Consider the following 22,309-nt stretch of genomic DNA (forward strand, 5'->3'; position numbering starts at 1 on the left):
TTTTTTTTTTTCTTTCTATGGGAGGCAACTGGAGAAACCAGAGGAAACCTATGCAGAACAGGGGGAGAACGTAGAAACACCACACAGAGAGGCGCCTGGATTGGAAATCGAACTGCGGTCCTTCTTGCTGTGAAGCATAAGTGTTATCAATGCGCCGCCACCCTACAGAGCCAGATTCTGACCCTGTGAGATCATGCGTGAGGCTCTCTGGAACCTGGCACCACTCCTCGGTGCCAGGTGGTGGATTCCCCCCGCTTGTGCGGGCTCGTGCTCTCTCTGTGAGTTGTCCCCCATTATGCCGTGCAGATGGAGCGTGCGGAGGTTCGTCTGGAGGGCGTGGAGGCCATCATCCGGCTCGTGTCGCGCCGCGCGCTACTGCAGTCCGTGCGCTACGCGGTGCTGTGTGGCTGGCAGCGTCTGCTCCCTGAGGGGGCCCCGCGCCGGTAGGGCCGACACCCCCCCCCCCCCTTCCCCACTGTCGTTGCTGCAGCGATGACGGTTCACCGGTCACCGCATTTGCCTCATTAGGTACTGAGATAGAGCCGTCTGTCACGAGAGCTACTCTGACGAGCTGTTCAGGAATGTTGCCGTCTCGTCACATGATCGCGAGGAGCCGCAACAATATCATCCTGTCCCACACCGTGTTCAACCACCACGCTGCAGGTCACAACACTCCTCTGTCTACTTCTTCGCTCGCACTGCTCCACTCTGGAGTTTTATCCCATCGTCTCTTTTCCCAAGCTCTTATAATACATTTGCTCAATTCGTGATACGTGTTAACTCCTATCTGTTACAACGTTGATAACGCGGTTTCTTGCTGGCTGCTTAACAATTTCGGTCTTTGGGCCTGTGCTCGGGAACTGTTAAAATACATACATGTATATCAATCCTGTAATCCACACCTCTGCTGTATTGAATACCTTTCTTATTAAGATGCAGAATATTCCTCGGGAGTACTGGTTTGCAACTGCACTGCAATTGTGATTTCTGTCAGATGGTGTGTGCTGCCTCAAACAAGCACCGTGGTGACATCACCGCCACTTCGTGGTGAATGACGGCTGTTGTTGCTGCCTGGCCGTGTGTGCGTTGGTGTGTGCACAGCACTCTGTTCTCAGACTGCCTCCGAGACGTCGACCTCACTCCGCCGTTCAGTCGCATCCTCCTGGAAGTCACCTTCAGCAAGGTCCACAGCTGGGCCATCGACAACATCCGCAGCATCGTCCTGGACGCAGACAGCAAATTCAAAAACTCAGGTTAGGGCTTCACTGCTTGGCACCTAATTGTGTCTTGTGTGCGCTGGGGAGCGGTGGCGTAGTGCGCTGGTGACACGAGTTCGATTCACACTCACGGTCAAGACCAGTGATGAATATCTGAACTGCTCCTGGGCCTCCCCTAGGTTGACTCAGTCTCAAATGTATTGTGTAACCATCGCCACTAGGGAGACAAAGGCGGTTGGGCGTGGTGCTGGCCACCCACCCCCTCGTGTACCGTGCCGGCCTTCGTAGGTGCTCCCTTAACAGCACTTGCCCCAAAAGTCTGTAAAGGCTGTACGGGGGATCTTTGTCTTTGTTATGGTTCCACCAGTGTCCATAGTTAGCATTTGGCCTTCTGAAGGAGACACACCCCCCCCCCCCAGGTGGTCACGTTGAAATTCTCTTGCTTTGTCATGAAGGAGTCACAGTGGCTATCTCGGCCAAGCAAGCACCGACATACTACGATATTATTTTACACGTAGATGATAATCTACGGCATTGCAAAATGCTGTCATGATTTAGAAAAATTCTCAGTATTGCAGAGTGTGAGCCTTCCTTCATCTGTGACTGGATAATACAGGCTCATTTTTCGCGATCATACAAAGTGCAAACAATTGCGCAGTAAATGCAACGAATCTATCAATTTCTTCCTCTCATCTGCATCTGAACTGCTGAAATTCATAAAGTGAATGTACATGTGATGCCCAACCGCATTTTGACTTTTAAAGTATTCAAGTATAAATTGCATGCTACTTTTGTGTACTCTCATAGTTGTGTTTAAACGTTTGATAACGTTTGATAATCACACCGGTTGATTTTTTATTGCCAGGAATCCAGCCAGCGCCCCTCATGACCATGACGAATGAGAACCCATCGGGGCCCAGCCTGGGCCTAGTGCCGCAGGCTCGCTTCCTGTTGGTCATGCTGGGCATGCTCACATCGGAGCACCGTGCCAACAGCCTGGGCCTGCTGCTCAACTCGGGCATCCTTGCCCTCACGCAGACACTGCTGCGCCTCATAGGTACAGGGCGGTGCGGAGATGCTGCACATCACGAGCGCTCGCAGAGACCCCACACGGGGCAGGCTCGCTGGGCTCGGCCGCTGCAACTGAGGTTCACGGCTAGTAGCATGCTAGCTGATTCAGTGAGACCTTTGTACTGCTTCCATGAAGTGGACACTAAAGATGCTGGGTATTTTTACACTGAGGTAAACATTGATGTTTAAAACCAAGTTTTTAGTGGTACACTTTGGGGTTTTGAAGTATATTGGGAAACAGGTGAACACGTCCAGTGTACAAAGCAACACAGTGGAAGTCTCCCTGTGGGAGAGGAGCTCTGTATAATGGCGCACGGTGTGACGGCGTGTGTGTGCGGTGTGACGGATGGCGTGTGTGTGGCGGATGGCATGTGTGTGTGCGGTGTGACGGTGCGTGCCATGCAGGGCCACTGTGGGACAGCAGTGAGGAGGCGGCAGAGCCGTCCCTGCAGGGTGCATCGGCCGCCGTGCTGGAGGAGTCGCGGCGTGAGGCGGCCCAGGCTCCGCTGCCCGTGACCGGGCCCGAGCTCGCCGCCTCCATGAAGGTCGGCACGCGCGTGATGCGTGGCGTCGACTGGAAGTGGGGCGACCAGGTCTGTGAGGTGCCTTCTCCCCATCGTCTTCATCCTCATTACCCACCGTAGTTGTCGTCATTGTCGACTCATATTGTCGTAGCTGTGGAAAGCCATCATTGTCACCACCACCATAAGCAGGGTCGAGCCTTAGTAGGACAAGGATGGGCGAGCACCTTGCACCAAGTGGGTGTTACAGGCTGCTGTGGGGCTATGTTGTGGGCAGCAGAGGACAGCACAGCAAAATCCATAGCTGTGCTGTACTATGCTCCCACAACTATGCTCCCCACATCCATCCCACCCTGAACAGCGTGGTGAAGTTTAGTCGAATAACCCTCTGATCCACACTCAGCAGTGGCTTGACAAGAGGTGCTTTGGTTCTCACATCCACATACACGGTGGTCCACATGCATGCGAGTGGCGGCTGCTAGTGCCATGTTGGCACTGCACGAAACACCAAACATGTTTTGACTTAAAGCTTTCGTGACTGCAGGGATTCATATTCTTTGGGTCTTTTGGTAAAGTCACGTAGATAGGTTCAAAGAAAATAACCAAAAAACTACGACATTTCGATCGCAACACAAGCAATCGTCATCATCTTTGAACCTATCTTACGTGACTTTACCGAAAGACCTAAAGAATACCAAATGTGATTTGAAGCTTTCGTGACTGCAGGAATCTCTACTCTTTGGTTCTTTTGGTAAAGTCACGTAGGAAGAAATAAAATGAATCGCGATGTTTCGATCGCAACACAAGCGACTGTCATCAGGCGTAACCGATACAGCATGACAACTGCTGATTTAGGAGAGAGATTTGCTAACAACAAGAGCTTATAGAGGGTTTTGGTGGGCTCAACCCCAGGGGTAAGTGGGCGGAGCGTGATAAAATTAGCATGTCAATGGTACATTGACATGCCCTGAGGGGAATGTATGGAGGCACGGATGCTGTACATCAAGCAAGTACCTGATGTCATCGGATTGACTACCAATCCGATGACAAATGATAGCTCAATGAAGTGGCTTATCACGTACATATTTCTAGCAGCCAAATACTCATAATAATGGTTTTTGGGTTAGATTGTGTTATTTATAAATGTGTCGTAACCCTCCACCACCCGACATGGCCAAACAGTAAAAATGTGTCACGTTTACAAAAGACAAATAGTTCACTACTTTAGCCCACCGGTGTGTTGAAGAGAGAATCAACATAATTTACATTTTTTGAGTACAACGTTTCGCTGGTAATTACATCCAGCATCATCGGGCATTTTGCAGAATGGTGAAGCCCTCCACTTGCTCCCAGTCTTAAATAGAGCAGCAGGGTGATGTCATCATTTAAGCCAAATACTCTAAACGCATGTTGATTCTAAACCAGAGGACCCGGATAAAAATACACGTGACCACTAGGAGAACATCCAAACCCACGAGCTCCTGTATACCAGGTGAGGCGGTTAACGTACAGTTACGACATTTTGCTTATCAACTGCCATACAAAAGGAGAGAGAGGGGGATAGAGGGAAGCATCTTGAGGCCAAAGCCCAGGAAGTCGTAAGGATGCCCGTGAACGCGACGACGTGAAGGTGAGGACAGGGGCCTCGCTGTGTTGTCAGGATGGGCCGCCCCCTGGCCTGGGCCGCGTGATCGGGGAGCTGGGCGAGGACGGCTGGATCCGCGTGCAGTGGGACACGGGCAACACCAACTCGTACCGCATGGGCAAGGAGGGGAAGTACGACTTGCGGCTCGCCGAGCAGCCCGCACCTGCCCAGCCCTCCAGCGTGGACGACTCGGACGTGGAGGAAGACGCCGGTGCCTGTACCCTCCTCACCACTGCCACCACAACCGCCGCCTCCACGACCACCACAAACGCCTCCACCATCACCACCACCACGGCTAACATTGCCACTACCCTTTGGTTCTTTCGGTAAAGTCACGTAGGTGAAAATAAAAAAGTGAAAGATAAGAATAAAAATAAAGAAAAAAATAGAAATAACTAAATTAAATCACGACGTTTCGGGCGCAACACAAGCGTCCGTCATCAGGTGGGGACAACCACAGCGAAATAGTTTGCTGAAGTATGCCAAAGAGATGACTCTGACAAGGGATTATATTGCTGAGGGGGGGGGGGGGGAAGAGAGGCCAGGGTGAGTGTGGGGGTGGGGCGTGGGCTGGAGAGGAGCGGAAAGGCTGATCCTTAAACTCGAGTTACTGCTGTGACACGTTGGTTTGGGGGGGGGGGGTTTGGGGGAGAACTCTGCAGGCTCGAAACACTGCACGGCAAATTTCCAAGTGATGGGAGTGAGCAGGGCTGGGAGTAAAAGACTGGAGATACAGATATGAATATAAACTATAAGATAGCTAAGGATTAACTTGGTTATTAACATCCTTCCATTGATTGCTCAATTTGAATTCATCTTCTCAGTTGAAGTTTATGTCTATGTTTGTATATCTGGATGGCTTCATGGACAAATCTTTGGTGGTATCCAGACTGCTTGCAGAGCACTTTGGTATCAGAGAAAACAATATCATGAGAGCCCACCGCGTTATAGCAGTGATCAGCAACTGCGGAAGATCCCGTTTTGCCATGTTTCAAATCCACTTTGTGCTCGCGAATGCGGTCTGATATATGTAGTTTCGTTTCCCCAATGTAACAATCACCACGAATGCAACTAAGTTTGTAGACTCCAAGGTATTGAATGCAGGAATGACATCCTTTATGGATGGGATTAGATCACGGATCTTGTGTACTGTACTGAATCGGACCTGGATATTGTGTTTGTTTAAGGTTTAGGATTTTTTTTTGGTAACGCCTGCTATGTATGATAACGTGACGGTTTTGATCGGAGTCTTCAAGGGGTTGTCTTTCTGTGGTTGGAGAAACAGCATTGCGGATAATCTGGTCCGAATATCCATTCATCTTTAGGGCCTGACGTATGTGTTCCAATTCACTGGCTAGGTGGTGTTGGTCAGATATGCAGTGGGCCCAATGGTGTAATGTTTTGATGAGGGAATTCTGTGCCGGATGGTGGTGGGAGTCAGGTTTCAGATAGGAATCTGTGGGTGGCTTTCCTGTAGACAGTGTCCCAAAGAGCCATCAGGTTTTTTCTCAAACAGAACATCCAGGAATGGTAGCTTACCATCCTTCTCCACTTCCATGGTGAATATGATGGATGGGTGTATGGAGTTAATGTGGTCGAGAAATTGGTTAAATGCTGGTAGGCCATGTGGCCAAATGACGAAAGTGTCATCCACATATCTCTTCCACAGGGAAGGATGCAGGGGGGATGTCTGGATGGCATCTGTTTAAAATTTCTCCATGAAAACATTGGCTATCACTGGTGACAAGGGGGAACCCATGGGGGTACCCTCATTTTGTTTGTAGAAAGTACCATTCCAGGTGAAGTACCTGTTGGTAAGGCAGTGCCTAACCAGCGCAGGGACATCAGGGTTCAGTCCATGTTGGACTAAGTCTTCAATTATTGCTAAGGTGTCAGGCACTGGAACCTTGGTGAATAGAGAAACCACATCAAAGCTGACGAGGACATCATCAGGGGACAATGAAATGTCCTTGATTAGAGAGACCAAGTGAGCTGAATTAAGTACTGCTGAAGTGGTCTTGCCAGTGAAAGGAAGTGAGGTATCAGACAGAAAACGGGCTAGTTTGTAGGTAGGTTAGTTGATCGTGGACACAATGGGCCGCAGTGGGATGCGTTCTTTAACGATCTTGGGAAGACCATAGAGTCTGGGTGATCTAGCAGCCAAAGGTTTTAGGGAGAGCCGTTTGTCTGGTTCAATTAGAGCAGTCGAACTGTAATGATATTGTTGTTTTTTGTAGTTAGGCTGTTAGTTGGATCTTTATTAATTTTTGAGTAGCTACCATCATTGAGCAGGTCCTGGATTTTGTTGTATGTAGTTTTATCCATGACTAGCTGTACTACCCGGCTTCGCCCGGGACTTGTATCTACCACGGCCGGCCGCCTTTGTCTCCCCAGTGGCGATGTTAATACGCTACAGTAGTTAAGTTACTCGTTTGAGGCAGAGTCGACCTAGGGGAGGTTCAAATAATCGTCACCGGTGGTGGCCGTGAGCGGGAATCGAACTGGGTTTGCCGGGTTGGTAGCGCAGCGTAGCGTTAAGCACTACACCCACCGCTCCTCACACACCACACACGCACAGACACACACACAGACACACACACAGACACACGCAGACACACACAGACAGAAACACACACACAGACAGCACGCTAACCACTACACTACCGCTCCCCACACACCACACACGCACACACACAGACACACACACAGACACACACACAGACACACACACACAGACACACACACACAGACACAGGCAGCACGCTAAGCACTACACTACCGTTCCCCCTACACAACACACGCGCGCGCGTCCATAGGTACACATACACGCGCTTGCTGCAGACACACACGACTTTCAGGGTGCATACGGCAGTAAACGACTGAAATAATAAAGCGGCAATGCTGTGTAAGGAACGCCTTAGACCCGCATTATACATTTGTGTAATGCGAGCGTAAACACACATACACACACAAACACATACACAATACACACACACATACATGCAGACACACAGACAGACACATAACACACATACATACACACACATACAAACACAGAAACACATACACACACATACATAGACACACACATACATACACACAAACACATCCACAGACGTACATACACACATACATACAGGCACGCAGACATACACATAAACACATACAAAAAAACCCACATACATACACACACACATACATACACACAAACACATGCACACACATACATACACACATGCATACAGACACACAGACATACACATAAACACATACACACATACACATGACCCTGCTTCGCCCCGGACTTGGATCCACCACGGCGGCAAAACCGACATACATACACACACAGACATACACACAAACACATACACACACATACATACACACATGCATACAGACACACAGACATACACATAAACACATACACATGACCCGGCTTCGCCCGGGACTTGGATCTACCACGCCCAGCCGCCTTTGTCTCCCAAGTGCCGATGTTAATACGCCACACCAGTTACTCGTTTGAGGCTGAGTGGACCTAGGGGAGGTTCAAATAATCGTCACCGGTGGTGGCCGTGAGCGGGAATGGAACTGGGTTCGCCGGGTTGGTAGCGCAGCGTAGCGTTAAGCACTACACCCACCGCTCCTCACACACCACACACGCACAGACACACACACAGACACACGCAGACACACACAGACAGACACAGACAGACACACACACACACAGACACACAGACAGCACGCTAAGCACTACACTACCGCTCCCCACACACCACACACGCACACACACAGACACACACACAGACACACGCAGACACACACAGACAGACACAGACAGACACACACACACACAGACACAGACAGCACGCTAAGCACTACACTACCGTTCCCCCTACACAACACACGCGCGCGCGTCCATAGGTACACATACACGCGCTTGCTGCAGACACACACGACTTTCAGGGTGCGTAAGGCAGTAAACGACTGAAATAATAAAGCGGCAATGCTGTGCGAGGAACGCCTTAGACCAGCAACACATTTGTGTAATGCGAGCGTAAACACACAAACACATACAAACACATACACACACATACATACACACACATACACACAAACACATACACACAGACATACACATACACACAAACACACACATACATGCACACAAACACATACACAATACACACACACATACATGCAGACACAGACAGACACATAACACACATACATACACACACATACACACACATACATAGACACACACATACATAGACACACACATACATACACACAAACACATGCACACGTACATACACACATACATAGAGACACGCAGACATACACATAAAGACATAAAAAAACCCACATACATACACACACACATACACACAAACACATACATACACATACATACACACATACATAGAGACACACAGACATACACATAAACACAAACACACATACACATGACCCGGCTTCGCCCGGGACTTGGATCCACGATGCCCCGCCACCTTTGTCTCCCCAGTGACGATGTTCACACACGACAGCAGTTACGCTTTTGAGGCTGAGTGGACCTAGGGGAGGGCCAGGTCCGTTTCAAATAATCGTCAGCGGTGGTGGGCGTGAGTTGGAATCGAACTGGGGTCGCTCAAGCAGCTTAATGACTGTTTGTACAAAGAACATATAAAGAATCGATTATAATAACCAGGCAAGAGTCCACATTATAGACTGCCAGTACACGCACTCAGCTTCATAAGCAGGCTAGAGTGTACATGATAGAGTGGCAGTACGCTCACCGAGCTTAATAAGCAGGCTACAGTGTACATGATAGACTGGCAGTACGCTCACCCAGCTTAATGAGTATTTGTACAGTGAACATTAAAGTAATCGATTGTTGGTGCGTTGGGTTTAAAAGTAATATTAATAGCACACATTGTGGTGGGGGTGTAGTGAAGAGTAGGAAAAACTTTGATGAATTTACCTCAGAGTGGCGTGGTGGGTGTCGAGGCCTAGTAGCGTGCAAAGCCTGCGGCCTCGCCTAAAATTGTCGGCTTGGAAGAGGCAGGGTACGGGTGGCGTTCCTTCCCCCCCCCCTAGCGCTCCAACAATACTGTGTAATGGCTATTATTTAATTAAATACGGAGCTTATGAAAGTGGCGAAGGCGTGGCTAGCCGTTGGCAGGGGCAACCGCCGTCCAATGAAACTGCAGCCCTTGGCGAAGGCGTGGCTAGCCGTTGCCAGGTCCAATGAAAGCGGCGAAGGCGTGGCTAGCCGTTGCCAGGGGCAACCGCCGTCCAATGAAAGTGCGTATGGGCCAAAGTCCACACACACACACACACAGACAGACAGACATGAACGATTTTATATATATAGATGACAGTGGCATTGCCCTTGTCGGCTGAGAGGATGACTGTGCCATCCCTCTTTTTCAAATTTGCGAGTTCAGAGCGCTCGTCTTTGCTGATGTTGCTAATGGGTCTCTTTGCATTTTTGAGGATCGTGGCAATTTCAGCTCTAGCAACGTCAGTTTGGATGTATCCCAAGCCTTTGAGGGCTACATCAAACTGGGAAGTTATATCATTCACTGGGATATGTTTAGGGGTAACTGCGAAATTCAGTCCTTTGGCTAGTACCGATTTTAGATTGTCAGAAATTGGGATGCTACTCTGATTGCTAGCAATATTGTTAACATCTAACTTTTTAATGTGTGGGTCTGGCTTCTTTGACAGGAGGTTGAATTTAACGATCAAGTTGACTTTACATTTAGTTGACAGTGAATTAGCAGAGGAGGCTGTCATGTTGTCAACACGGTCCCAATCAGAAGGGGACATTTTTTGTGTTAACATTAAGTGTGATTGTAAGATAATCTTGTCTAGATTATCGAGTTCAAATCGGAGCAATCTTCTTCTCTCTGAGGTTAGTGATGGATTAGCTTTAAACAAAATTCGTTTAGCGATCGGTGAAGTGACAGCAGCAGATGTGAGTGTAAATGCGATAGGTATTACCTTGTTGTCGCTGCATCTCTTGAGGAAGGTTAGCGACTCGATTAGCTGTGACTTCTTGTCCCGTTGTCTGTTAAAAGCTTTAACAGATAAGTGCAATCCCTCCCCGTAGAGGCGGGTTAATTCTAGATTTGAAGTTTTCGTGACTGCAAGGATCCATACTCTGCAGAGTTCTCCCCCAACCCCCCCCACCCAACGTGTCACAGCAGTAGGCCGCCAGTAGGCCGCGAGCTTTAGGATCAGCCTTTCTGCTCTTCTCCAGCCCACGCCCAACCCCCACACTCATCCTGGCCTCTCTTCCCCCCCCCCCCCTTCAGCTATATAATCCATTGTCAGTCATTTCTTTGGCATACTTCAGCAAACAGTTTTCACTGTGGTTGTCCCCACCTGATGACGGACGCTTGTATTGCGCCCGAAACGTCGTGATTTAATGTAGTTATTTCTATTTTTATTCTTTATTTTTTATTTTCACCTATGTGACTTTGCCGAAAGAACCGAAGAGTATGGATCCTTGCAGTCACGAAAACTTCTAATCTAGAATTGCCACTACCACCACCTTCACCATCACCACCACTATGGCTAACATCACCACTACCGCCACTATCACCATCACTACGGCTAGCATCACCATCGCTACGGCTAACATCGCCACCACGGCGAATAACACAACCAACACCACCACCACTGGTGCTATCATCACCACCAATGTCATTAAAATAGTAAAATGTAAAATATTTAATTAATTGTTGTGAAGAGTCTTTGGTGTTGATTGCTTGCAAATGTAATTAAAATGAAATTTTTTCCATGTTTTATGTACTAGTAGGCGTACGCGAGTGTTGATAGGTCTGATAGTGATACATGACAAGCGCGAAATGGATGTCAATCGACTACCCTAAAGCCACCATAATGATCGCCTAATTACCCAGGAGATAGCCACATCGTCTAAAGACTCGTTTTCAGAAGCCTCCAGTTACATTGGAATGCTTGGCCAATTCTAATGGCATAGTATATTTTTAGCTATGGGAGGAAACCAGGGAACCCGGAGGAAGCCCATTTAGAACAGGGGGCGAACATACACACGCCACACAGAAAGGCGCATAAGTGAGGAATCGAACTCGGGTCCTTACGGCTGCACCTATGGATCCCATAATCCACAGTTGGCCTTGTTCCCTGCGCATGTGGTGCGGCCCCGGTCTGCGAGCCGGTGTGACTGGTGCGTGTGCCGGCCGCGTCGACGGATTAACCTTCGCTCCTCTCCTGCGGCTGCGCTACAGACGGGGATGCGTTGGAGCAGAGCTGCCACCCCACGGCGCTGCTTTACCGGTCCGCACTGGGGCTGCTGCAGTGCCTGGGGCTGTGCACGGGCATCCACGCCGACTCCATGCCGGGACCTGCCGTGCGCGCCACGTGCGGCCTTCTGCGCAGCCTCGTGCACAGCGGCACCGTCGACAAGAAGGGTTCGTCCGCGTTCGCCTCACGGCGGCGTGGGGTCGCGGCGTGGTGTCACGGCGTGGGGTCGCGTGGTGTCGCGGCGTGGGCGTGGGGTCGCGGCGTGGGCGTGGGGTCGCAGCGTGGGCGTGGGGTCGCGGCGTGGGGTTGGGGTCGCGGCGTGGGGTTGGGGATCGGCGTTGACTGCGACTGCCCTCTAATCGGTGTTTGGCAGCGCTTCGCGACCCGTGCGGCTGAGAGGAGGAGAGTCCCCGTGTGAGCGTGCCTGCGCCCCTCTGCCTTTTGTGCCGTGCAGCCGTCTCTGTGAGCGACCTGGTGGCTCGGGAGCAGCACTTCCGCTGGGGCACGCTCGGCTTCACTCGCAGCATCGCCCTCTCGGGGGCCGTGTGCAGAGCGCTGAGCACCGCGCAGTGGATCGGGCTGCTGCTGCGCTTCGTCGAGCAGCGCGGCGGCGGCGGAGGCGGCGTGGGATCGCTGCAGCGGCAGGTGCGTCAGGCGGTCGCACCGCTCCTCCCATGAGACTCGACAACGAAGCGTGGCTCATGTTGGAGAGATTCTCCTCGGTCGTGCATTCACCTTGCTGGCCGTCAGTCACTGGTTTTAACGTTTCACTAATGTTGCTACTGTCTGCCTTTCCATCCTCGCACTCGAGTGACATCACTGTACTGATGTTGTATACACATTTATGGGAGTGATGCCACAACAGCAGACACACTTAATTCACTACTACTACCATGGTCTCTGTTCCAATCAACATCACTCATTGATTCCTCCTCCCGTGTTGAGGACTCTCTCTGCCAGACTGACTCTTTAATCTCATCCACACTGTTCAACCATCACGCTGCAGGACGCAACAACCCACTCAGTCGGCCTCTCACCCACTCACCCACTCATCCACTCACTTGCTCACCACACTGCAGGTCACAACACTTCACTTTCTGCTTCCTTCCCACTGCTGGACTTTGGAATTCCCTCCGATCTTCTATTTCTCAAGCTCTTATATTTCAACAAAAGCATCAACTCTCGTCTATTACAACATTTTTCGTGCTGTTTATTGCTGGCCGCTTGATGTTTTGGACGCAAAAAACACTTTGCGGATTGACCTGGAAGTGACATCACAGCTCTTTCTTTCCCCCCCGAGCACCTCCTCTTCAGGGTCTGGAGCTGTCGAGAAGAGTGAGCGGTACGCTCGGGACTTACCTACTGAACGAGCTCTCGAAAGATAAATTTTTGTGTTTCCGCCCACAGGTATAAAACTCTCATGAATGGAGTTGGCCATAGATCAGGGGATTGGACCACAGAGCTTGGAAAATTGTCGGCGCCGATTCTGGATGCCTTCCCGCTTGCATGTGGTTTCCCACGTGTCTCGATCGTTATCTCTCTGAGAGGGAAATAAAACTGCGCGATACAAATGTAAAATCTTTACGATGATTTTTCAAGTTTAGTCATTGGTGACTGAGGTCATGAAAACAATCCAAAAATGGAACCAGTTTTTATCTATTTGTGGGAACCTGGGATTTGAACTAAGTATAATTTGTTGAATTTAAGTGTTTTTTGAAAATTGCGTTCTTAAATTGCTCTTGTAACCCAGGTCGCCCTTGCAAAAGTGACGACAGGTTTTTGTAATCGACATCCCGGTTGAATAAAGGATCCGTACGCATGCCCATTACAGCTGGCTCACCTCTATGACGCGTATCAGTTACAGCTGGCTCACCTCTATGATGCGTATCAGTTACAGCTGGCTCACCGCTATGACGCATTTCAGTTACAGCTGGCTCGCCTCTATGATGCGTATCAGCTACAGCTGGCTCACCTCTATGACGCATTTCAGTTACAGCTGGCTCACCTCTATGATGCATATCAGTTACAGCTGGCTCACCTCTATGATGCATATCAGTTACAGCTGGCTCACCTTTATGACGCATTTCAGTTACAGCTGGCTCACCTCTATGATGCATATCAGTTACAGCTGGCTCACCTCTAGGACGCATTTCAGTTACAGCTGGCTCACCTCTATGATGCATATCAGTTACAGCTGGCTCACCTCTAGGACGCATGCCCGTTACGGTCGGCTCACCGCTGTGACGCGTGCCCCGCCCCTGCCACGCGGGGGTGGGGGGGTGGGGGGAGCCTGTCCGCCTCGCAGTGGAGGTCCAGCGACGGGTGGCGGCGGTGTGAGAGCGAGCACACGGATCTTGTTTCAGATCCTGGCGCTGCGTTTGCTGAGGGCCGTGCTGCCCTCTTGGAGCGGCGGCAGCGGTGGTGGCGAGCGTGCGCAGGAGATGAAGACTCTGCTGGAGCGCCTCTTCCTCATGCTGGGAAACCTGCTGAGCTCCTGCTCGTCCGACAGCCTGTCGGTGCGAGGTGTGTGGACGCCATCAGAGGCGGAGCGGTTTCCCACTTAAAGAAGCTTTGAGGCATTGGTGCTCATCTCCCGTTTCCAGCCCTGAGCCAGTGGTAAACATTCCACATCCTATGGTAGGACAACCGCCGTTGATTTCCCCGCAAAGTGCTTCTCTTTTTATCGACCCCGGAGAGGTGATGGGCTCAGTCAATCCCCGACCAGGATTGGAACTTGAAAATTTTTGCGAGCAGCTCCCTCTACCGCTGAGCGCTTGAGTTTCATCCAGATGCACACACGTCAATGATTTTTGCGTCTGGTAGCTGAAGGTTTGGTTTTTATAGCATCAGTGCTGACTATTTCATTTCTATAGACCAGTATTCTTCAATGCAAGGCCCGTGGGCCACTGGCGGCCCTTGGTGGCCTTTAGTGCGGCCCCTGATGTGAAAACATCCCATCATTGTCCTGCTGCTGTCAAACCGAATGGTTTCAAATGTCTTATCGGGATAGTGGCCCCCCTCTGAACATTAGTGAAGTACACTGATCTAGATGTAATTTTTGCCTCATCGTATTCCACGTTTGGGTTGTTAATGGTCCTACGTGGCCACGGCTAATCCCGGACGCAGCTTGCGCTGACCCCTTGCGTGTGCCCGCCCTGCAGATGGCACCTGCCGCAGTCGGAGGGGCCGCCCGCAGGCGTCTCTGACGGCGTCGTGTAGCAGCACGCTGGCCGAGGAGACGGTGACGCTGCTGCGGGTGCTGCACGCGCTGCCCCGCTGGAGCCCGCTGATCAACCAGCACCTGGAGGCACACCTGGGCTGCGTGCGTCACCTCATGGGAGCCGCGCCTCATAAGGTGAGCGGTTCCCTCCCTTCGGCTGCCTGCCAGGCCCCCCACCCCCAGTGATTGCTGCGGGTGCACTGACCGCAAGATACGCATTGTCGGCTTCCCGGCGGATGTTAAACATCCCCTGATGTCATTCGAAACGAGTCTGCTGTTCTGTGCCAGCGTCACGGCTCGCACTTTCCAAATTCGAAAAATTACCCCGCAAGTTTTACTCAATTGGGATGACAGAGCGGCAACCACTGCCCCCGACTGGCAGGCCAGGAGTCGCCTTGTGCCCACAGGGACAGCTGCCAGTGGGGGAATGCCCATCAAATGTACATACACATGTCTGTTAAACGGTACGTAGCCAACCGTGCCCATCGGAGGTGCGGTGCGACGCAAGTCGCTGATCTCGTGCAGAGCGCTCCGAGAGGCCCTGGCGTACGGCGGGGCGCTCTGTAACGACGCGGCCGCTTGGCGGCGTCGGGGGCGACGCCTTGCAGCCGGGGACCGTTGGTCGGCCCCGGCAGCCGTTGTTTGCGGTCGGCCCTGGAAGAGCTCTCGTTGTGCCCGGGCCATGCTGCAGGGTGGTGCGGTGGAGCCTGCGGGGGACCGCGTGCAGCTGGAGGCGCGCGGGCTGGTGGCTGTGCTGGCCGTGGTGGGCGGTGTAGACGGGCGCCTGCGGCTCGGGGGGCAGGTGGCGCACGAGGAGTTGGGTCAGGGCACGGTGACTCGCATCACGGCGCGAGGGCGCATCACCGTGCTCTTCCAGGAGCCGCCACGGGCCAGTCGTGTGTGCTCGCTGACGCAGCTCCAACCGGTAACCCCCTCCCCTCCCACCCCCCCTCCCACCGTTGTCGTCACTCTTGCTATCGCAGTTACCATCATCGTGGCTGATCATTGCCATGACTATCATCGTCACCACCACCACCACCACCACCTTTACTGTCTTCATTGCCGTCATCATCATTATCGTTGAGGCCACATGAAGTGGAAAAGGCCCGCTGTTGAGATCCCCGGCTGTTATGGCGTAACTGGCCGGCTGTGAAGGAAATGGCAGTGGCTGAAGGTGGGCACTGTGCGTGGCCATGGTGCAGGTCTCTGAGGTCGGCTTTGACCTGAGCAACTTCCCGCTGACGGAGCCACTACTCAACTCGTGGAGCCAGCTTGTGAACCTGGCCTGCAGCAAGCAGCACCGGCGGTGGCGATCTGCGGCCCACGGGCCCACGGGTGAGAGCGTGGCCTGCGCACGGGGGGGGTGGCCAACGCTCGCCAGGCCCCCGTCGGCTTTCCTCTGCTCTTTAGCGATAAGTTTCGCGGAACGGTTGCCTGCTACCAATTCGCTTGTGTGGACGTCGTTGCATCAGTCGCTGACAGTTGCACAACCGGTTCCTTCCGATATTAGGAAGCCACTCGAGTTGTGCACGTCTAAATCTATATTGAAAACGTATTTCTTTACAACTGCTTTTTGTGTTTAGATTTGTTGTCCTTCCCCCACACCTCCAATGAACATGGTTGGCTGTGTATGCTGCGAAAGAAATTCTACATGCATACATTACAGTGGAGACAATCTCTACTTTCAAGCTTTGATTTCCATGGTCATTTCGTTGTGTATGATTTTCGTTTGCGAACTGCGAATAGTCGTAACAGCTGTCGTCACACGCCGTGCAATTCGTATTTGTTCATCAGGAAGGGTTGCGCTTGTGTTACGATAGCTGTCAACTTTAAGTCTGGCTGTACGAACGAAGCCTGAAATATGATGCGAGAGTCTGCGGTCGCGGACGCGGCCGCTCCCTGTGATCGCAGGGAGCTCGACACAGTGGCCGGATGCTCAAGCCGCTCGCTTTGTCCGTCCCCGTGTGCTGCGTGCGGCCCAGACGAGGTCGATGTCGTGCTGCTGGCCAGGCACCAGGTGCTGCTCTACGTGCTGAAGGCTGCGCGCACGCTCCTCTCGCACCAAGACAAACTCCGGCAGATCCAGTCACAGCCGGCCCTCCTCGAGCAACCCAACCCATCCCATGGCAAGTGTGCGCACGTGCACTCATGCACACAAACAAACAAAGGCAAAGATCCCCCTCATAGCCTTAACAGACTCTTGGGGCAAGTGCTGTTAGCGAGCACCTATGACGGTCGGAACGGTACACGAAGGGATGGGTGGCCAGCACCACGCCCGACTGCCTTTGTCTCCCCAGTGGCGATGCTTACATACCGCACCAGCTACTCATTTGAGGATGAGTCGACCTAGGGGAGGCTCGGAACCAGTTCAGCTAATTATCACCGGTGTTGGATGTGAGCTGGAATCAGACTTGGGTTGCTGGGTTCGTCGCGCAGCGGGCTAACCACAACACGACAGCCCCTCGTCCATACACACATTATACACACATACACAGCATCGTGAGCTGTCATTCTGCACCAAATGACTGTGATCTCACAACTGGCTTGCTGGCCGAAGGTCATAGGGATAAATGTTAGTGCTGAGGGTCAACTGGTGGATGTGACTGCCGGATGCATTACGTGCGTTCTCCACCGTGCTACGAACCATTACACCACGGTGGCAGCCTCCTTGCAAATCACGCATGCGCTGACGTTAAACCCGCATTTTAATCCTGAAATGCGCCTTGTTTCGAACGTGGCCATAATTGGTGACATGGCTCAGTGGTCGCGCCTTCTTCACCGCTTTTTGCCGACGTTTGCAGTTCGAATCCGCCAGGCCACCCTGGTTAATACTCCGGGATGTATCAACCATAAAATACATGCCATCTGCTTCACAGTGGACGTTAAATGTCTCGTGACACCCTTCGAAATGAGCAGGCCACCGTGTGCTGGCGTCATGGTCTGCAAATGACTAAATTTTGATGAGACATTATCGTACCGCTATGGCAGGCTATTGCCCACTTGTTCTAATGCGCCCTGTGCTACTGGGATGCGATCAGATGAGGGAGCGGTGGCGGTGGCGTCGCCCGACATCTCGGACCTCTCTCCAGATATGCCGCAGCCTCCCATGATCCTCCTGCAGCAACTGCTCACGGCCGCCACGCAGCCCTCTCCGCTCAAGGCCATATTCACGCGACAGGAGCTCGAGGTGATCTCTCCCTCTGCCACCCTCCCTCTCACTCACCTGTTTGCATTGCTGCTCTTTGCCTTTATTACCTTGGCAACGCGGTACGTCAGTCCACGCCGGCAGCATACTTTGTGGCCAACTTGCAGCTCCGTTTGTCCCCGGGATTTTTGGCCGACCCACCTATGCCAGTGTCTGCCCCGTCTATGTGCAATCCTCTTGCAAGTTGTTGATCCGGGTTCTTCTTGGGCGTTCTCTAGGCGTTGTCCCGTAGATGGTTCCATGCACGAGCGTGTTTGGAAATCTCTGCAATTGTGAATTACAGCTGTGGTCCCTGTTCTTTGTATTTTAGTCCTTGATGGTTTTAACACATTAACACGTCATTGTGGAAACATGTTAAATATCTCATCTGGTAGGCAGGAGGTCGTGGGTTTGATCTCGACCCTGACGCGTGTATATTTGGAGTTTGCATGTTCTCCTCATGGTTGCATGGATTTTTCTCCCGGTCCTCCGGTTTATCCCTCCACATTTAGAAACATACATTTATTGCATTTGGCTGAAATACATTTCCACGTGATAAGCCACTTCATTGAGCTATCATTTGTGGCCAGGTCACTTCTGAAAAAGAGCTATTTAGCTCCGTTGGCCTTACCTGGTAAAATAATAATAGTTTAATATTATTTCCTCGTAATTTACAAACTGCTTGTAGTCTAGCGACGTGGTGGTTAGGTTTGTGGTTCACTGAGCTGGAGCCATGATGCACGTGAGACGGTAGCGTGCCGGGCGGCACGGTGAGGCCTACAGAGGGCACAGGACAGCCAGCCTGGCGTGGCTCCTGTCACACGGGAAATAAACAGCCGGGCAAAACTTTATTAATTTTCTAAGTAAAGCCATCCTGAAGAATTGCCTTGAAAATGCACGGGGCTTTCAAATGAATTGCACATTGGTAAGGATACACAATTACCTGGCTGGGATTTTGGACTGAAGCAGAAATTAACCTGTTCCCGTTCTGAGATGTTGTACTCACCACAGTGAACTTTAGTGACACGACCACAATTGTGCCAAACTTCCTCCCGCATGGCCTTGAAGTAGCCTCAGTACGTATTCCGACCTGAAGACGTACAGATGAAGTTATTTTATTTCAGTTATCCTTCTGATTGGTGCAACGTTCTTGCAATAATAATGTTGTTTAAAACAATGTTGTCCGTGCCCCTCTTTTAAGAAGGCACAGAGTGCTCCCGTATTGATCGAGTTACCCGGGGCCCTTTGGGCCCACAAACGGTGTTGTTGCGTTGCCGTGCAGGCGGCCGCTCTGGCCGTGTGCCAGTACCTGGCGCTGGAGGCGAGCCACCCGGCGGTGCCGGCCTTCGATGAGAGCAGCTCCAGCGAGTCCCTGACACCCACGTCGGCGCCGCCCACCAAGCCGCTCAAGCACAAGCAGCAGCAGCGGCGCCGTCCATCGCCCCCTCCGCCACTGCCGCCTGTCGCTCAGCTCATGGAGATGGGCTTCCAGCGCAGGAACGTCGAGTTCGCCCTCAAGTCCCTGTCGGGTGGCACTACCGCCTCGGCAGGCCTCCCCGGTAACGCCTGCGGCCTGTACACGTCGCTTCTTTCGGCCTTCGCCTTTTCGAGATAACTAACCGTTTAATGAGAGTAATAATGATCGCGCTGTTCTAGTAGCGCAAGATTGTCCTGAAGAAAGACCCCTGACGTGTCGGGCATTTGGAGCCAGCAGCAAATTAGGCTTTGGAATGAGTTTCCTCAGGGAGGGAACCATGGCAGGCCGAGCGTCAGTGGCATAAGGCCCTGAAAGCAACAGCTAACTAAGGCCTTGAAGCACAGTAGTGGTGATGCATTACTGGTAATGTTAGTCTCACAACTGTAAATAATTATATTTTACTTGCAGGAAGTACCCGGCATTGCCTGGGGGGAAAATCTATTAAAAAACTTCTCTTAAAAACATAACATATACATACACATATACTAAGCTATTGTGAAAGCCGGACGTGCCGTTTGTCCATTTGTCTGTCAACAAAATTATGAGAGGCTTGCAGAAGTCCAAAAAGTTATGGAAAGTGGGGGGTAAATGGTTGATCTAAAAGGTTTCTGAAAATTGTTGACCCCCCCCCCCCTTAAAAAATATTTTTACCCCCGCCGAGGCAAATATACATACACACCCTACATACAATAGTGAGTACTATTTAGTGACTCTATAGTAGTATCTGGCTCTATAGTAATATCTACTGATACGTTACGATACGTTCAATGCATGTATGATACGTAGCTTTAGCGATTTCATTTTAAGGTTACCACGATACGATACGTTCAATGCATCTTCTTGGTTCTTTAGATAAAGTCACGTAGAAGGGAAGTAATAAAACAATAAAAATAAAACATAATAAAATAAAATAATTCTCACGACGTTTCGGCTACAACGCAAGCAGACGGCTGCTTGCGTTATAGCCGAAACGTCGTGAGAATTATTTTATTTTATTATGTTTTATTTTTATTGTTTTATTACTTCCCTTCTACATGACTTTACCGAAAGAACCAAGAAGATGAATCCCTGCAGTCACGAAAGCTTTAAATCGACGTTCAATGCATGTTAAAAGTTTTTATAGCAGATAGGATTGTTTCCTGAAAAAACTTTCTATTAAATTGCAGTTCATATAGGTAGGCTAAGAATTGACCTTGTTTTTTTTACTTTACATTTTACTGTGCAATACAGTATTGTCATTAGTAAATACAGTATATAGTTTATACAGTACGGTACTGTAAATTACTCTGTTTTGCTCAATTATCACCATTCTTTAAGACTCCTGGGTAGGCTAGGCCATCTTCGACTTGCGATATTTTCGACTTACGATGGGGTCGTCGTAACGAATCTCCATTGTAAGTAGAGGACTACCTGTACATTGCGCTACGTGCCGTAGTGATCCATTCTAGTATCTACTGACTGTAGTAGTATTTGCTGACTGTAATAGTAGTATATACTGACCGTAGTGGTATCTACTAACTCAATATTAGTATCTGCCTACTCTATAGTAGTATCAACCAACTCTATAGTAGTAAATATTGACTCTACAGTAGTATCTAATGACTATAGTAGTATCTACTGACTCTATAGTAGTGTAGTGGGTTCAAAAGAGTCGCAGACGTACTTCTTGGAGGCAACACATTTATTTAAACCAACACATAACACAAAGGGGTTACTGCCCCTTTACCAGATAACCTATGGTGGTGGACCACCAGGCTAGCTACGCTAGTTACTAGGAGTAGCTACAAAGGACAGGATCCTAGCTTGGGTCCCCGTCCACATGTTGGTGACTTCTTGGACGTAGAACGTAGATCGTAGATCTTCAGATGACGACAACAACGCTGAACCCCGTTCCCTGTGCGGACCCGGTTTATATGCTCCTGGGTCGTGGCTGGCCTCGCCCTTGGCCACGACCACCTTCGAGAAACCTCTTTTCGTTTCTCGACCCTTCCCGTAGGATCTCACCTTGACACGTGACCACCCCCAAGCCCTCACCTGGGGCCCCTGTGTAGATCTTACTAGTCACGTGCCTTCCAAGGTCAACCAGAGTGTCATGGCCTAGGGCAGGGGTGTCCAAACTTTTTGCAAAGAGGGCCAAATTTGATAAAGTGAAGATACCCGGGGGCCAATAGTTCCTTCCGACATTTTTTTACCACAAAAGTTACGTGAAAACACACACTGTTATAAAACAATTATCATTTTCACAATTACCTTTATTTTTCAAATGACAATGTAACCAAATATAAGTCACTCAGGCAGATGTGAACAACTCTAAAAACACAATTCTGTCTTTCATTCAGTCAGATAACATTGAACAAACTGTATAGAATACCTTAAATTTTCATGAGTTAAATATCTTTACCTCATGAACATTTTAAACAGGAGTTTTAAGTAATGCATAGTGGTCTGTTATCATTAAACTTTTAAATGAGTGAATTTTGCCCTTGCTATTTACAAGATCTTTCAGAAAGCAATAGTTTGTGTCACATCTACAGGTACATAACATCAACAGTTATAACCAAATCTTATTCAAGAGTTTAATAAAACAAGTGCCATAAGTCCAAGTGCATTAGTGTGCTTTAGGCTTTTCACTGTTAATAGTGACAGATGTTACCGTTCAAAACACTCAATTTCAGATTGAT

The 22,309-nt window shown here is 50.3% G+C and overlaps 1 protein-coding gene across 6 annotated transcripts in view; it reads left to right on the forward strand.

The window, feature by feature from the left end:
* HERC2 (HECT and RLD domain containing E3 ubiquitin protein ligase 2) overlaps positions 1 to 22,309 on the forward strand; it is a 156,604-nt gene that overhangs the window by 53,407 nt on the left and 80,888 nt on the right. For 2 of the 6 annotated variants that reach the window (XM_061563689.1, XM_061563690.1), the window contains exons 33-46: positions 307 to 443; positions 1,102 to 1,253; positions 2,083 to 2,274; positions 2,694 to 2,890; positions 4,470 to 4,671; positions 11,732 to 11,914; positions 12,202 to 12,392; positions 14,111 to 14,270; positions 14,909 to 15,102; positions 15,659 to 15,892; positions 16,170 to 16,302; positions 16,950 to 17,093; positions 18,006 to 18,154; positions 19,434 to 19,710. In XM_061563689.1, the coding sequence (XP_061419673.1) occupies positions 307 to 443; positions 1,102 to 1,253; positions 2,083 to 2,274; positions 2,694 to 2,890; positions 4,470 to 4,671; positions 11,732 to 11,914; positions 12,202 to 12,392; positions 14,111 to 14,270; positions 14,909 to 15,102; positions 15,659 to 15,892; positions 16,170 to 16,302; positions 16,950 to 17,093; positions 18,006 to 18,154; positions 19,434 to 19,710 (2,545 nt within the window). The remainder of the gene's footprint in view (positions 1 to 306; positions 444 to 1,101; positions 1,254 to 2,082; positions 2,275 to 2,693; positions 2,891 to 4,469; positions 4,672 to 11,731; positions 11,915 to 12,201; positions 12,393 to 14,110; positions 14,271 to 14,908; positions 15,103 to 15,658; positions 15,893 to 16,169; positions 16,303 to 16,949; positions 17,094 to 18,005; positions 18,155 to 19,433; positions 19,711 to 22,309) is intronic. The other 4 variants (XM_061563693.1, XM_061563694.1, XM_061563691.1 and 1 more) reach the window with 3 other exon arrangements.

This window comes from Lethenteron reissneri, chromosome 32, assembly GCF_015708825.2.
Source record: "Lethenteron reissneri isolate LAM-NWPU_2019-01 chromosome 32, ASM1570882v1, whole genome shotgun sequence".
Classification (NCBI taxonomy): Eukaryota; Metazoa; Chordata; class Hyperoartia; order Petromyzontiformes; family Petromyzontidae; genus Lethenteron; species Lethenteron reissneri.